General features: G+C 39.9%; 1 protein-coding gene across 2 annotated transcripts in view; it reads right to left on the bottom strand.

The window, feature by feature from the left end:
• LOC129672165 (contactin-associated protein like 5-1-like) overlaps positions 1-17,578 on the bottom strand; it is a 796,696-nt gene that overhangs the window by 273,998 nt on the left and 505,120 nt on the right. For both annotated transcript variants that reach the window (XM_055601463.1, XM_055601471.1), the window contains exon 12: positions 3,173-3,292. In XM_055601463.1, the coding sequence (XP_055457438.1) occupies positions 3,173-3,292 (120 nt within the window). The remainder of the gene's footprint in view (positions 1-3,172; positions 3,293-17,578) is intronic.

The raw sequence follows: 17,578 nt of genomic DNA, 5'->3' as shown, positions 1-17,578 counted from the left end.
CTACCAGGTGAGCTGGATGTGTGCATGTGCAGTGGGTGGAAAAAATAGAGAGGGACTCTGTGGATTTTGACCGATCAAGCCCCATAATCATAACATATGCTGTCAATTCCATCTTCGTTGGGGGATGTCCCTGAATTTCTCTGACCATCAGTTGATGACATGGGGCCCATCCCCATTGTTGTGGATGTTCATCTTTGAGTTCACTGAGTTAAATGATAGACTTATTAAAAAAAAAAAAAACACACACACAATCACAGAGAGCATCCAAAGTAATGTTTAAATATGCCATGTGACTAGGCAGTATATTACCAGGTAAACACAAGGTTTGCAATGCAGATGATAATGTACACTGATGTACACATTACAGTGGCAACAGTTTTCATGTCATATTTTAGGAACATAGAGGCCAGTTTTACATAGCCTAGACTCATTGAAGCCAAATACCCAAGTATTTGATTGACTTAAGAAGGCCAAAACTCTATCCCTACAGTATATATTTCAGCAGTTTGTCATTTACAACAACCCAGGCAAGTAGTTCCCTGGGAATCTATTTGTATTATGTAGGATCTCTTCTTTCTCTCTCATGCCCATTTATAAGTCTATAATAAACTTATCTCTAAAACTCACCATCTCTGGTCCTTGAATTTCTTCTTTGAACTCAAAAACCTGAAATCTACTCCTTCTGGATACCTCCTGAGATAGTTGAGTTTTCTGGAACCCTAGTCCCCAAAAGTTAGCTCACTGAGAGCCCAGAAATGCTGTCAAAATTAAGGAAACATGCAATTTCCCCTATTTTATAAGAGCACAATTATATTTCATATTTTAGAAAAAAATTCACAATTCCACATTGTGGTCAAGTTATTGTGCCCACATTGAGCACATTGTTAAAAATAGCTCAGCATGTGCACACTGATAATTCTTTGTTTGATAAACATTGCACCATGGGAGTATGATAAAAATAACCGTAGATAGAGAAACATGATGGTGATCAGAGGTACAGATAAAAAAAATCTCACTGAGCACCTGACTAGAGGACCAAGATTAAACTTTGGGAGGATTAGCTCTCTGTATTTTTAATTTTCAACAAAGTTTGGTAGCTGAGGATGTTAGGAAAAGCAAATTTGAAAAGTACTTCTCTGGCTTTCCAGATTGCAAAATTCTAAGGAAAACAAGCTTAAACATTTAATTCCAATCTTAGCTTTTGGCATTTGTAAAGAGATCATAAACCCTGTTCAGGTCAAACTTTCTATGTGACTTTGTTACATATTTCACAGCAAGTCACTCAAACTTAACATGGAATATTTAAGAGTTCCCAAATAAAGGTTCATCCTAATCCATCATTATGGAAAGTCTTATCTATGAGTATCTAATCCATCACCTCAGTAGTAGAGTAGTAGTAATGGCCTCTCATTTAAAAGCTTCTGGTCAAGAGAAGCCTAACATTTCAGTGATGTGGGTCAAGCACATAGCAAAGGGACCACTGATAAGGAGCCAGGTTCCTCTTAAGCCATAAAATTCTCATATTCTCTTTCTTCCTTGTAATATATAGAATTTTTAAGCCATTTGCTTATGATTTTAATGGGAGAATTAACAGAGATGATATCTATAAGCTACAATTAAATTCTCTAATGTGTCTGAACTCAATAGTTGGTAGTAATCTCACAACCCTTGGATGCATGTCACACGCCTATTGCTCAGCAGTAGGCATTTGTCTCTTTTGCTTTTTCTTGTAGCCAAAATCCCTTTTTTTTTTTTTCTTTTTCTTTTTCTGATGCACCGGGAGCGTTTTACAACTAAATGCCTTAGGAAATGTGCATTTAGTGAATTAGAATTTTGTAAGCTAGCCTAGAATTTTTATTTTATTTTTTACTAAGATCCTATGTGTGAGTTATGTTTTGAAAAGAATCAAGACACACTAAGAGGTCCATTCCTGACTATGTTGGTGAACAGGACTAGGAAACAATAACCAAGAATAGCAAACAACATAATTTCTATTCATGTTCCAAAGCTACTACAAAGTAACTCACATGTAGCCACTCTTTACTAGATGATGTAGTATTGATACTAATATAACTAGAACATTCTGCAGCTAGTGTCTGGATCTTTGCATTCAGTTGGAAAATTGGCCGAAAGAACCTTGTTAGCACTTCTTGCACTGGTTCCATTGCTTTCTGTCTACAGCATTTCATGGCCCTGTTCCTGAGTTTACTGTCCTGTGAATATCCATGCTGTATTAAATATTTTTTGCATATCCTAACTGCCTTGAACACTGTCTAGCTAAAAAGAACTTGATAAGTATGCTCCCTAACTGCAGAGGATCCTAGGACACAAATACTCCATAAAATATGAGAGGCCTGAATCTGTTGATCCATGATATTACCATATCTTGAATCTCTGAGGACTAGTTCTTGAAACAATTTTGCAAGCCTGTGTATGTGTGTGTGTGCGTGTGTGTGTGTGAGAGAGAGAGACTGAGACAGAAAGACAGAGAGACACACAGAGACAAATATATAGGTATATGCCAATTAATGATAATTATACTAGGACTATTTAGCACTGTGCAATTTTATTATAGAGTAAATTAACCACCAAATAGAGTTGGTGGTGAACTAAATCTATGTGCTTAGGTCATGGTCATCCTCTAGAATAAAGTATCTCTTAGGGATTTTGAGGTGAAACTGTGTTTTTGGTCTTTACTAGCTGGTCCAACATAGTGGATTATCTATGATCCTCCCAGCTCTGTGGTGTGTAGTATCTCAATCCCATCTCACTGATAAACCACTGAAGTAGGACTCACCCGGACACATAATCCACAGAACCATCTATGAATGGAGTTCCCCTTTGTAAGTCAGGACTTCTCACTGATTTTCATGCCTTAATTTTTTGTGTGCTTATTTGTTTTATTTTTCACTTTCTTTTCTTTCTGTTGTTGAGTTTTAACAGAGCAGATGTCCTTAGGTAGCCCTAAAGAGAACAGTTTATGATTCATTCCTGACTCAGGGAACAGTGTCTTGACTACCAAGCTCCTTCTTCTAATTGCCTTGAAAATAACTAAGCTAATTCCTATTTGTCATGATAGCATCCTCCCCCACCCCATGTAAGTTTTGTTCACTCAGATGTCCCTTTCCACCAGTCATCCAGCTTAAGCATGCCTGGAAAGCATTGCCCTTACCAGTGATATTGCAGTACACCTGGAGAGGTGCCAGTGGCCCGCTGCCATCAGAGTCGACGTAGAAGAACCCAGCTGTGTTCCCTCGGTGTCTGTACACCTCACAGGACTGCTCATAGACGGCTGGAAAGACACAAAGTCAAACTATGCTTCATTCTGAATATTTCTCTGCAGGTGTAAGTAGCTCATACTTAAGCCCACTTCTTATGATTCTTCCCTTCCTTTCCCCAAGAGCCTTTACAGCTCAGTGTTCTGGTATGTCCCAAATTTGTACCCAGTTTCAGTTTCATTTCTACAGTTGTGAAAAATATCCTGGGTGAAAGCAGCCTGGTTGAGAAAGAGCTTATTTAACTCCCAGTTCCTTGTTGCAGCCCAACAATACGGGTAATTCACAGTTGTGGGAACTTGAAGCAGCTAGTCACATCACATCCGCAATGAAGGGTGGATCTGCCCACCGGCTGGCTTGCTTATACTCTGCTTGATTTCTCCACACAAATAGTTTAGAAACTCTGCTGGTTGGATTCTATGTCAACTGGACACAAGCTAGGGTCATTTTTGAAAAGGAACTACAATGCAGAAAATACCCCCACCAGAATGGAGTGTAGAAAAACCTATAGGGAATTTTCATCATTATTGATTGATGTGGAAGGGTCCAGATCACTGGCAGCAATGACACCCCATAGAAGATTGACCCATCCTGCATTAGAAAGCAATCTGATCAAGCCATGAGAGCAAGCCAGTGAGAAGCATTGGCCTCACTCCAGTTCCAGCCTCTAGGTTCATGCCTGAGTTTCAACCAAATATTGAAAATCTTCAATTGAGATTTTCTTCTCAGGTGATTCTAGGTTGTGTCTAGGTTGTGTTCTAGATTGACAGGTAAAGCTAACCATCATATGCTCTTACTTAATTATAGTTTATTCAATCACTTTTCTAAATCCATCTCTGAAGGATATCTACTCTGAAATCTCTCCTCTTATCTGCTCTGGTCATTTTTGGCTTGCATTCTGTATTTTGATTTGCATGTGCCCACAGTGTACTAAGATAGAATCATCAACATACTGGTTTATCTTTTATGTGCTAAAGAACCTCTAAGAACCATGGATGTGTTCTACGTGACACTGCATCACAGCATCTAGCAGGTCTCTAAATGGCCATTTGTTCAACACATAAGGCTAGTAATCATAAAATAAACATATGCTATTATACCTTTGTAAAAATAAAATATGAGAAGACCATCTTGTGTGTGTGTGTGTGTGTGTGTGTGTGTGTTTATGTGTACATGCATTTGTGTGCTTATGTGTTAGGAAGATGACAGTTAATGTCATAGGTTGTTTCTTACTAGTCACAAAGTTGTTTTTCCTTAGCTATTTGGCCACGCAGGCTGGACAATGAGCTTTCATGTCAATACCTCTTCAGCATGAGGATTACAAGTGTGTACAACATACCTGGCTTTGACAACATACCTACGTGAACACATGTCCCCATGCTTGCAAAGCAAGCGGTTTACTAAGATATACTCGCACAAAGCGACACTCTCTTACATCTAAATACCACAAGCTTAGAAAAAAGCTGGTATTATACTATATCCACGTTCAATCCATCTTCACCTAACAATTGCTTACTAGTTTACAGGTATATTTCAGCAAGTATGGTTATCACCAAAAGACAAAGACATGATCAAGAACATCAGCCTGTATCCCATGCTTACAGCCCATAGCAGGCACAGAGGTCTTTGTATGCTCAGGCATGGGCAGAATAAGTTTACAGAGGTCACACAATTTGAAGTTTTAATAGAGCTGTAGACTTGATAAATATTAATCTTATTAAACCCACACTAATAGATTTGGAATAATGCAAAGGAGATGGCTTAAAAAATGTATTAACCAGTGTAAGCATAAAACAATTATATATGATACTTCACACAATGTCCTATAGTTCTAAACAGCAGGTATACACTGAATCAGGCCACCTAGAAATGCTTGAAACACTGCAGTGGCTCCAAACATAGTTCAAAATAGTGTACAAGCTTGTCACCTTAGCTGACTTCTGCCCCTGTGACTAATGCTCCATCCCAGAAATATGAAGCTACTGTTCATCATGATCAAGTGTGATCGATGCTTTGAACAACTCACTTCCAGTCAAGTTCTAAGGAGCAAGAAAGTGGAACTTTTGTACTTTGGGGTGAATTTGAGGTTATACATGTATTCATAGAACTCTCTCTGGTATTTAGCCACACTTTTTGAAGTAGAGGTACTGAAGACTACCAAAATATAAATCTGACACAATGAACAAAACAAGCATCATATATTGCTAAAACCTCATCTCCTCTGTGGGTAAAATGCTTACTTGGAAGAATATGACATTCAGAATCTATGTACTGAATTTTTGGTGTGTGTCAAACATATAAATGTAAACTAGTATATGTGTAGCTGTCACTAAACATGTGTACGCTCATAGGAGGATAAACACATGAAAGATGTCAGCACTGTTGTTTTCTCACAAACATGAAAATTCATGTGAGCATTTTCCCAACTGCTGAGAACACCGAATCAGTGAGACAGATCACTGAGTGGTTACATTTTCTGCCAAGGCTGATGATATGTGTTCTGTCCTTGGGAACTACATGATGAGGAAGAGAAAAAACAAAAACAAAAACAAAAACAAAAAAAAAACAAACAAAAAAAAACTACCACATGTTCTCATAGAACTCCCACATTTATAATGTGGCAAACCCACAATCACACAAATGTAGTCATGCAAACACACACACGCACTATATATTATGCTGGCTGAATTTTAAGTCAACCAGACACAAGCTAGGATCATTTTTGAAAAATTTGTAAATATTTCAAAAAGAACATGAACTCTGTAATGATTTTCTTGAAAATATTTTCTGGACCTTGAAGCCTGAAATCTTCTTTTTCATCAATTTCTATTATTCTTTTTTTAATTTTATATTTTTCTTATCAGTTACATTTTATTAACTCTGTATCCCAGCCGTGTCCCTCTCCCTCATTCCCTCCCAATCCCACCATCCCTCACTCATCTCCACCATGCCCCTTTCCAAGTCCATTGATAGGGGGGACAGCCTCCCCATTCATCTGATCCTGTTTTATCAGGTATCTTCAGGACTGGCTGCAAAGCCCTCCTCTGTGGCCTAACAGGACTGCTCCTTTCTTGGGGGGGTGGGGAGGCCAAAGAGCCAGTCCTTGAGTTCCTATTAGAAATAGTCCTTGTTCCCCTCACTATGGGAAACCAATTGGTTACTGAGCTACCACAGACTACAACTGAGCATAGGTTCTAGGTTACATCCATACATGGTCCTTGGTTGAATGTCAGTCTCAGAAAAGACCCTGTGCCCAGATATATTTGGTCCTTGTGGAGCTCCTATCCTTTCCCCATCAGACTAACTCCCCTTCTTTCTTATGATTCCCTGTACTCTGCCAAAGGTTTGGTCATGAATCTTTGCTTTGAAAACACTGCTAGTTCAAGTCTTTCAAATGTTCTCAGTAGACTCCTGTCATATGTTCAATGCACATCCCATTTGTCTTTCTAAGTGAGGATTGATCATCTTACCCCATGTCCACTCTCTTGATTACCTTTTTTATGTGTATAGATTTCATTATGTTTACCATATCTTATAGGTCTATATAAGTGAGTATATACCATGTTTGTCTTTCTCCTTCTGGGATATTTCATTCAGAATGATCTTTTCTAGATCCTACCATTTGCCTGCAAATTTCATGATTTCCTCCTTTTTGATTGCTGAGTAGTATTCCATTGTGTAAAAATACCACAATTTCTGTACCCATTCCTCCGTTGATGGACATCTGGGTTGTGTCCAGGTTCTAGCTATTAGAAATAAAGCTGCTACAAACATGGTTAAGCAAGTATCCTTTTTGTGTACTTGAGCAAAGTTTGGGTATATACCTAGCAGTGGTATAGCTGGGTCTTGAGGAAGCACTATTCCTACAGTCTGAGAAAGCGACAGATAGATTTCCAGAGTGGTTGTACCAGTTTACATTCCCACCAGCAGTGAAGGAGGGTTCCCCTTTCTCCACAACCTCTCCAGCATGTCACTTGAGTTTTTCTTCTTGGACATTCTGATGGGTGTAAGGTGAAATCTCAGGGTCGTTTTGATTTGCATTTCCCTGATGGCTAATAAAGTTGAGCATTTCTTTAAGTGTTTCTCTGCCATTCGATATTCCTCTGTCGAGAATTCTCTGTTTAGCTCTGTTCCCCATTTTTTAATTGGATTACTTGGTTTGCTGCTTTTCAGCTTCTTTAGTTCTTTGTATATCTGGATATTAGTCCTCTGTCAGATAAAGGTTTACTGAAAATTCTTTCCCAATCTGTAGGCAGTCGTTTTGTTTTGATGACGGTGTCCTTTGCTTTACAGAAGCTTTTCAGTTTCATGAGCACCCATTTATTGATTGTTGCTCTTAGAGCTTGTGCTGTTGGTGTTCTGACAAGAAGTTGTCTCCTGTGTCAATGAGTTCTAGGCTGTTCCCCACTTTTTCTTCTAACATATTTAGAGTATCTGGTTTTATATTGAGGTCTTTGATCCACTTGGACTTTAGTTTTATGCAGGGTGATAAATATGGATCTATTTTCATTTTTCTGCATGTAGAAATCCGGTTGGACCAGCACCATTTGTTGAAGATGCTGTCTTTTTTCCTTTGAATGGTTTTGGAGTCTTTGTCAAAAATCGAGTATTCATAGGTGTGTGGGTTTATTTTTGGGTCTTCTATGCAGTTCCATTGATCCTCCTTTCTGTTTTTAGGCCAATACCATGCAGTTTTTATTACTATTGCTCTGTAGTACAACTTGAGATCAGGGATGGAGATACCTCCAGATAGTCTGTTGTACAGGATTGTTTTGGAGATTCTGGGTTTTTTGTTTCTCCATATGAAGCTAAGAATCTTTTTTTCAAGGTCTGTAAAAATTGAGTTGGTATTTTGATGGGAATTGCATTGAATCTGTAGATTTCTTTTGGCAGGATGGACATTTTCACAATGTTAATCCTACCAATCCATGAGCACAGGAGATGTTTCCATCTTCTGATATCTTCTTCAATTTCTTTCTTCAGAGACTTGGATTCTGTTTCCGCAACCATTCTGTTAGTCTGTGTCTTTTTATTGGGGAGTTGAGTCCGTTGAGTTTGATAGATACTAGTGACCAACAATTATTGCTTACTTTTGATGTGGGGTTGGTGGTGTCACTGAGTTTTATTGCTTGTATTCTTTTGGTTTTTTTGTTGTGTAGTTATCTATTTTCTCTTTTTCCTTAGATGTAGTTTTTTTTTTTTTTTTCTTAGGTTTGGAGTTTCCCTTCTAGTAACTTCTGTAGAGCTGTGTTACTATGCAGATATTGTTTAAATTTGGTTTTATCATGGAATATTTTGAATTCTCTGTCTATGTTGATTGAAAATTTTGCTGGGTATAGTAGTCTGGGTTGGAATCTGTGGTCTCTTAAGGACTGTATGATTTCTGTCCAGGCCCTTCTGGCTTTCATAGTTTCTTCTGAGAAATCTGGTGTGATTCTGATAGGTCTACCTTCATATGTTACTTGGCCTTTTTCCCTTGCTGCTTTTAGAATTTTTTCTTTGTTTTGTAGGTTCAGTGTTTTGACTATGATGTGACGTGAAGAATTTCTTTTCTGGTCTAGTCTACTTGGTGTTCTGTAGGCCTCTTGTATGTTTATGGCCATCTCCTTCTTTAAGTTGGGAAAGTTTTCTTCTATAATTTTCTTGAAAATATTTTCCGGACCTTTGAGCCTGATGTCTTCTTTTTCTTCTACTCCTATTATTCTTAGGTTTTGTCTTTTCATGGTGTCCTTGATTTCTTGCATGTTTTGTGTTTGGAACTTTTCTGATTTTAGTTTTTCTTTGAGAGACGTGTCAATTTCCACAAGTGTATCTTCGGCTCCTGAGATTCTTTCTTCCATCTCTTGTATTCTGTTGGAGATGCTTACCTTTGTAGTTCCCGATCTTTTCTCTATGTTCTCCAGCTCCTGGTTTTTCTCTATTTGTGTTTTCTTTATTGATTCTAATTCTGTTTGCATGTCTTGCACCATTTCCTTCATCTGTTTGAATGTGGACTCCTGCTTTTCAATGACAGCTTCTATTTTTTTGTCTGTTTCCTCTCTATGTATCACTAATTGTGCCTCTACTTCTTTGGGTATAATTGCCTGTATTTCTATCAGAGCTTTGTTTATTTCTTCTTTATTTGCCTTCATTTGTGTGGGCATTTCTTTGAGAGCTTTGTTCATTTCTTCTTTGTTTGCCTCAATTTTCGTGGTCATTTCTCTGAGAGCTCGATTTGTTTCCTCTTGGTTTGTCTCAATTTCTTTGACTATTTCTCTGAGGGCTTTGTTAATTTCATCTTTATGGGCCTCTAATAGCTGGAGAAACATAGTTTTGAGGTCGTTTTCTTGTATATCTCGTGAATTGAAGTGTCCATTGGTTTGTGGAGTTGCTGGTGAGGTCATTATGTCCTGATTTTTGTTGGATGTGTTCTTACGTCTGCCTCTAGCCATCTGGATATTTATAACCCTTACTGCTTGTTCCTTGAGTGTGTAGTTCGGGCTATGATCATCTCTTTCTGTTTTCTGGACTGTTTTTTTTTTCAGGAAGATTAGAGAGGTTCACTGGTTTGGGAGTGTGCGTTGTGGTTTCAGTTTAGCCTAAGTAAGGAATGTGACGCTGGTGCTATTTGCATGCGATTTTAGTGGGGGCCGTGTGCATGTGCAGATTCTCTGACTATTGCAGTGGCCTGAAGGCCACTATTATGCAGTTCTGTCTGTGATCCAGGGATTGTTTGCCTGGATTACACTAGTGGACCCACAAGGCAGAGGCTTCAACCAACGTTGGGGTCGCTATCCCAAGAATCCCTATGATGCCCACACTAGGGGTGTGGGTGGCAGGTATCTCATCTGGTTGCTTCTCTGGAGAGGCCCTGTGTCTGGGGCAAACTGTCATAGAAGGCTCACTCACTCTCTTGCAGGAACAGTTGGAATGCACAGGGGTTCCCCTTGCTCTCTACTCTCTGATTTGGTCCTGCTGCGGGAAATGCGGGAGTAGGCTGACAGTCAGCTCTGTGACACTGTGGCCACAGGACTTGGTGTCCACCTTTCCTGTGTGCTGCCTCTCTGTCCTTTCTCTCTGCCAGGAGGGGTTATGTTGACTGGTCCCAGGGTAGCACCAGAAAGAGTTAGGTTGAGTGTTCTCAATCCCATCTCCTGGGCCCAGATCTCTCTGCCAGAAGCAGCCTGGCGGTAGAACCTATGTTTGCTGATCCCGAGAGAGTACCAGGTAGGGTTGAGTGTCCTCATATCCAAAGCTTGGCTTTCTCTGCCAGGGGCCACTGGGTGAGCTGGAGAGGAGGTGCTGTGTCCTGTGGCAGGCTGCCTCTCTGTCCTTTCCCTCCACTAGAGCAAGCTTATGGCAGTGCTCTCAGATGAGTGCCAGAAGGGGTTGGGAACTCTCAGTCCCGATCCTGAGCCAAGGTTTCTCTGCCAGGGGTCGGGGGACCGCAGGTGATAGGACTTGATGCTAGACCTTATTGTGCTGGACCCAGGAGAGTCTCAGGACAAGTTGAATGACCACAGTCCCAGATCCCGAGCTGAAGTTTGTTTGCTAGGAGCAGCTGGCAGCACTGGGGTCCCAGCACTGTGAAGCTGCTGTGCGCCTCTTTATCCTTCTGCTCTGCTGCAGCAGGGTTATTGCGGTGTTTGGGGGAGTGCCCAAAAGGATTGGGTTTTCTCAGCCCAGATCTCCGATTGGCGTACAGATAATGTGGTCTGTGGCAGACAATGTGGTCTGTGGTCTGCTGGACGCCTCCTCCGAAGAGGGAGTAGGGATTTTTTTAAATTTTTTTATTAATTACACTTTATTTATTTTGTATCCCCCCATAAGTCCCTCCCTCCTCCCCTCCCGATCCTATCCTCCCTCCCCTTTCTGCATGCATGCCACTCCCCAAGTCCACTTATAGGGGATGTTCTCCTCTCCTTTCTGATCTTAGTCTATCAGTTCTCATCAAAAGTGGCTGCATTGTCCTCTACTGTGGCCTGGTAAGGCTGCTCCCCACTCAGAGGGAGGTGATCAAAGAGCAGGCCAATCAGATTAGGTCAGAGGCAGTCCCTCTTCCCATTACTATGTAACGCACTTAGACACTGAACTGCCATGGGCTACATCTGTGCAGGGGTTCTAGGTTATTTCCAAGAATAGTCCTTGGTTGGAGTAGTACATCTATACAATGGAGTATTACTCAGCAATGAAAAATAAGGAAATCATGAAATTTGCAGGTAAATGTGCATGTATGTGTTTGTATTTTTTCACACAGGTATGATCTGTATCTTAGTTAGGATTTCTATTCCTATGTTAACATGCTTAGACCAAAAGCAACTTTGTCAGGAAAAAGTTCATTTCATCTTGAGCTTGTTGTAGTCCACCATACAACAAAGTCAGGGCAGGATCTCCAGGCAAGAGCCTACAACCAAGAACTAATGCCATCCAGCAATGTTAGGGCAGTATCTCAAGGCAGGAACCTAGAATCAAGAACCGATACCAAGGCCATGAAGAAGTACAGCTTACTTGCTTAATTCTCATTCTCATGGCTTGTTCTGGCTGCTCTATTATACCAGTCAGTACCAACTGCCATTAGATATCACTACCCATGATTGACTGCCCATTTTAATTATTATTCAAGAAAACACCCTACAGGCTTGCCTATTGGCCAATATTATCATTTGAGCTTTCCTCCTCTGAGATGACTCCAGGTTTTGTCAGTTTGACAAATTCTAGCCAGCAGAGGATACCCAGATATGCATATGGAGTTCAGAGAACAATCTCAGGTGTCTGTTCTCATCTTTCTCCTTGTTTTATCTATGGTCCCTTGTTATTTTCCCACTGCATTTGCCATAGACTAGAGGCCTGTGAAAGTGCAGAGTAGGAGGACTTTTAGGCTTTTATGTGGGCCTAGAGATGTGATTTCAGGCCTTCATAGTAAAAGCAATTTTACCTGTTGAACCATCTCTCCAGCTCCAGATTTTGCTATCTCTATATAAAGATTCAATTCTGTACCTCTGCTAAATTGTTACTCTTCCTTTGTCTATGCATCCTCAAGCCCTTCAACATTTTCTTGCTTTTATTCCCTGTGCTTATATTTTTCTTTCGTTTTAGCATCATGTTCTTTCTTTTAATTGTAATTGTCTTCGTTTTGGTGAGTGTGTGTTTTCATTTTCAATTTTTATTTGCCATTATGAATTTAAATTATTTTTGAACCTTTAGTTCAGTTATGTGAAGTTAGGTCAAGCATGCCTTACATTTCCAGCATTTCCTTTTTCTGCATAAGTTTAATTTAGCATGCCCCTTGGGACATATTTCATGAAACTGGGAATGCACGAGAATGCACTTATGGTGTCTTATGAGAACAGGACAGAGCACAAGGCATAGCCTCACAGATAAGATTTTGTTTAATTTTCTGACAGAGGTGGCTAATAACAGGGTCTTACTATGTGGCATTGGCTAGCCTGGAGAGTTCACTATGTAGAATAAACTCACCTCAAACTCACAGACATCTATTTGCTTCTGTTTAATGAGCTTCTATTACTACACTAATGACATCTCTGAAGAGGAGCTGGCATCTCTGTCCTCTGGCAAAAATGAGGCTACCCACTGGCACAGAGACACTTCTGCTTTTAGCCAAGGAAGAAACTGGTTCTTCTTCTTTGGGGTCTTTTTATACTAAAGTTCTTTCCTAATTTTTACCTCTCCAGGCCAGCCAATGCTACATAGTAAGACCCTGTTGAAAAGACAGACAGAAAGAGAGTGAGAGTGAGAGAGTGAGAGAGAGAGAGAGAGAGAGAGAGAGAGAGAGACAGAGAGAGAGAGAGAGAGAGAGAGAGAGATCATTTGCCCCATATGGAACTTAACAGTGTAGTTGAGACAGGTTAATCACTTGGCCTTGGGGCTGAGTTCACCTTAAAACATACCTAGGATATAGAAGGAATAACTGTCCATTTATGAAGAGACTTCACAGCATTCATGTTTCCAATCCAGTCCCTCAGAGCTGAGCCACCATGAGTTTCAGGTGGGTCTGGTTCCTTTTATGGGGCCTAAGCTAGTGTTAGAAGGTAAGACTGAATCCACCAAGATCAAATTAAAAGTGAATCACAGACTTGGATATTAAAAAGTGAAATGCATGAATGTTCTTGAGGAAAAGAAGTCTCAGTTTTCTTATAACTAAAAGTAGCAAAAATACTAGCAATGATTCAAATTTAAAAATAGTAAAATAAAATGGCTAACCACACTTATAATAAAATAAATGAAAAACAAGAAAATATGTAGAAAAGTTACTGATAAAAATATAATAAGATGTCAAATGGGAAACAAACATTAATATCATAAAACACTGATAATAAAAATTCTTAAATTGTATAGAGGACAGAGAGGCAGGACATGTCCTGCAGAAGAATCACAACACATTTTGCTCTGGAGAAAGTTAATGCCTAAAAGAAAATGAAGGAAGTTCTTGGTAGTGCCTGGGAGAGGGCTATAAGCAGAGTCCTTACAATATAGGCATGAGGACCTGAACTTAGCTGTTAGAACCCATGTACAAAGCTGTGTGTGCCAGTTTGTGTCTCTACTCCAAGCTGAATTGGAGCACTCCAGGTTCATTGAGAGACCCTGCCTGAAAAAAAAAGTGGAGAGTGACTGCAGACTGCATAAGATATAAGATATCCAGAACCAATTGTCCTGCTTTTTAATTATTTCACCCCTGAGGGGGAAGCAACATTACCAGGCCACAGAAGAAGACAATGCAGCCACTCCTGATGAGACCTAACTCACTAGGATCAGAAGGAAGGAAAAGAAGACCTCCCCTATCAGTGGACTTTGGGAAGGACATGCAGGCAGAGGGTGGAGAAAGGGAGGGATTGGGATGGGAGGAGGGAGGGAACCACAGGGTGGATACAAAGTGAATAAAGTGTAATTAATAAAGAAAAAATATATAAGATATGCAGTATTGAAGTCCATATACACATGTGATTGCCTATACAAGCACAAACATGAACAGACACACATACACTATTACTGGAAGTTTGGGGGTAATCTCTTTGTGGTCACCAGAGAAATCAAGTTCTCCTCTTTCTTAGCCTTCGTAATATAATAATTTAAAAATGGACTTAATTGGAGGTTGGAGGAGAATTTTATCAGAGTATAAAAGGAAATTCCCAAGGCAGGTAATGGTGAAAATCTCAGTAGCTGCCCAGAGGAGGAGAATGAAGAAGATAAAGAGAAAAGGCCATTCTGATTGAGTTAAGCAGATGTGGAGGTTAGCCACATGGTGGCAGGTGGCCACATGGTGAGAAGAAGAGCTTCAGAGAGAAAGAGAGAAAGTGTGGGTACCAGGGAAAGCATTCTCAGGCTCTGGCCAACATCCAGCAGAGAAAGACAGAAGAGAACAAAAATGAAGAGCTTCTTAGTCAGAACACAGAAATTCCCACAGACCTAGAACAGCCTTGTGTCTGCACACAGGAATTGCACTAGAGAGCTGTACCCCTTATTGAAAAGGACAATGGCAGACACATCAAAGCTCTTCAGGATAAATTTTACACAAACAGAGCAGAAATACACTGTGACCACACAGATCAGAGGGGTCCGTGTTTTCATATCTGAGGGAAATAGTCTGAGGACAATTCTGGCAGGTAATTTATCGCCTAAGGTACAATTTGAAATGTCCTTGTGATGTTTTCTCATTAAAGATAATGACTGTATTCAGAGGACCATATAGTTCTATTTAGACCTCACCTTTTCAAGTACTAAGGTCAGAAATATAGTTTTGTGTGTCTTCACCATTTATATTTCTGCTGTAAAACTATGGGAACAAATAAGAAACCTGGTACACGTGTGTGTGTGTGTGTGTGTGTGTGTGTGTGTGTGTGTGTGTGTTTGTGCATACATGCACATGCATACGCTTGTGGACACATCCATGTGTGCATGTAGTGCCAGAGATTAATATCAGGTGTCTTCTTCCATCATTCCCTTTGCTGTCCACCCCCATTTTAAATTTGATGTGCACATGCCATGGAGTACCCCTGACATTAGAGGATATCTTGGTGGGCTTGGTTCTCTCTTTCTACCTCCTGGGTCCTGGGGATTGAACTCAGGTTGTCAGATTTGTTGGCAAGCATCTTAACCTTCTGATCATCTTGCCAGCCTGTGCACCTTGGTCTTTGAGACTGACCATGAATCTTAACAATTTGGCTAGACGGGCTGGTCAGTGAGCCCTAGAGATCCACCTGTCTCTGTCTCCTAAGTGTTGGGATTACAAGTGTACTTCACTTAGCCTGACTCTTGGTTTTGGGTGCTGGTAATCAGAACTCAATTTCTCGTGTTAACATGGCAAGCTTTTACCCACTGAACTGGGTAAACTGTATCTTTTGCTTCTCAGTACAGATTTTTAAGTCCTTAAAATGTCTCAATTCTTCTTACGTCAATTGCTAACTTTATGTTCATATGTGTGTGTGTGTGTGTGTAACAATAATTACTTTGAAAAGAAGACATGAATTTGAAAGAGAGTAAAGAAGTCATATGGCAATGTTTGGAGAGATAAAGGGGACAAGATAAGTGATGTAATTATGATCTCAAAATAAAAGAAATAATTTAAAAACTGGTTCAATCCTATGTGTCTTCCTCCTTGTAGAAATGGGAAAGAGAGAAACTAGGCTTTCTATTATCAAACAAATGGACATATAAACATGTACTATATGATATGTTATGCTGCATGGTTAGGAAATGTAGAGAGTTTAGTTGCAAAATGACAAAAGAAAGAGCTGGGTCTGGGAAAAAGACTTTAGAGGGGCTGCAGCTTTGGTGGAAAAGAAGTAAGTGTCCTGGGTGGACAAGTAATCAGAAATAGCACATGATATTCTGGTTTCTTTCCTTTTACTTTGATAAAATACCCCAACAGAAAGCAACTTAGGGGAGAAAGGAATTTATTGGCATATAATTCCAAGTCACAGCCCATCTTATCAGAGAAGACACAGGAGCAACAGCTTGGCACAGCTGGCCACGGTCAAGAGCAGAGAGGAAGGCATGGAAACCTGCCAATTTCTTGCTTTCATGTGCTCAGCTCTATTTCTCCACTTTTAAACAATCCAGGACTCCTTGCTTAGGAAATGTGCTATGCAGGTTGGACTGTGTCTTCCCACATCAATTAGTTTACCCAATCCCCCATAGACATTCCCACCAGGCAACCCAAATTAGGTAACTCCTCATTAAAACTCCACTCCCCATGGGCAGTAGGTTGTATCAAATTGACAATTAAGGATAACCACCATGCAGAGAAAGGCTCTAAGGAAAGCCTGACCTGTGTGGGTTACAAAGAGCATGCCAGTATTCTGAGCAGAAATGGACTGGGACTCTTGTTCTACTCTAGGCATGATGTCTCAAAATTTCCACCTGATTTTCACAATATATTCCCACTCTGCTGACTGACTAAAGGTTCTCTGTTTCCTATGGGGATGATGGACTGAGATAAATCATAAAAGGTGACCAAGACTATAGACCTTTGTGGAGCAGTAAGATCATTGTTAGATGTGAGCATGATTTGTAAACTTGGATTATGCTCAGACTGAAAACTTATTATTCCTGTTCAATTATCTTGGAATGTACTCTCTCCAGGAAAGGATGACATGGAATTTCAAATGTTATTCTTTTTGCAAAAACAAAGCAAGGTGAGCAAAACAGAAATATCCATGTACTAAACTGATATTTAGCTCCTCAGCTAACGTTCTCCATACCACTTGTCCTTATACTTTAGCTCAGTTACTTGGAGAACAAATGGGGAACAGCTGGCTACTAAGCCTATCTATTTATTGATATTGCAAATGAACTCGTGTAATGTCAAAACTTTGCTCTAAGCTGTCCAGCTGGTATGCACTGTATTCTAGTATTTGAGACCAACTCTCTTACTTTATACTCCATGTTCTGTCTGCTAAATGCTGAACATAAATAAAAATACAAAAAATAGTTATACCAAGTTCATACATTTCCAGATGAACCTAAACCCACCACAGAGTAAACATGAACAATTCTTGAGAAGTTCTCAGAGGGCTAAACATTAAGGCATGGGCCTCTGAGGCATACTACTGTGCAAACTAGATCTGGTGTCATTAGATTTGCAAGATGAACATAGGTTTTATGTCATCAAAGATTCATAAGAATGTGTATTGTTTAAGAAAGACCCTTGTTTTTACAAGATAATATCCAAACTCAGGAGCCAATTTCCCCATTGATTTGTATGTGTGTGTTTGTGTGTGTTTTTCCCCATTGATTTGTGTGTGTGTGTTTATGTGTGTATGTATGTATGTATGTATGTATGTATGTATGTATGTATGTATGTATGT

The sequence above is a fragment of the Psammomys obesus genome, unplaced genomic scaffold, assembly GCF_907164565.1.
Source record: "Psammomys obesus unplaced genomic scaffold, mPsaObe1.curated_primary_1811, whole genome shotgun sequence".
Taxonomy (NCBI): Eukaryota; Metazoa; Chordata; class Mammalia; order Rodentia; family Muridae; genus Psammomys; species Psammomys obesus.
The sequence above is the reverse complement of the archived record's forward strand: the minus strand, read 5'-3'. Positions and strand labels throughout refer to the sequence as shown.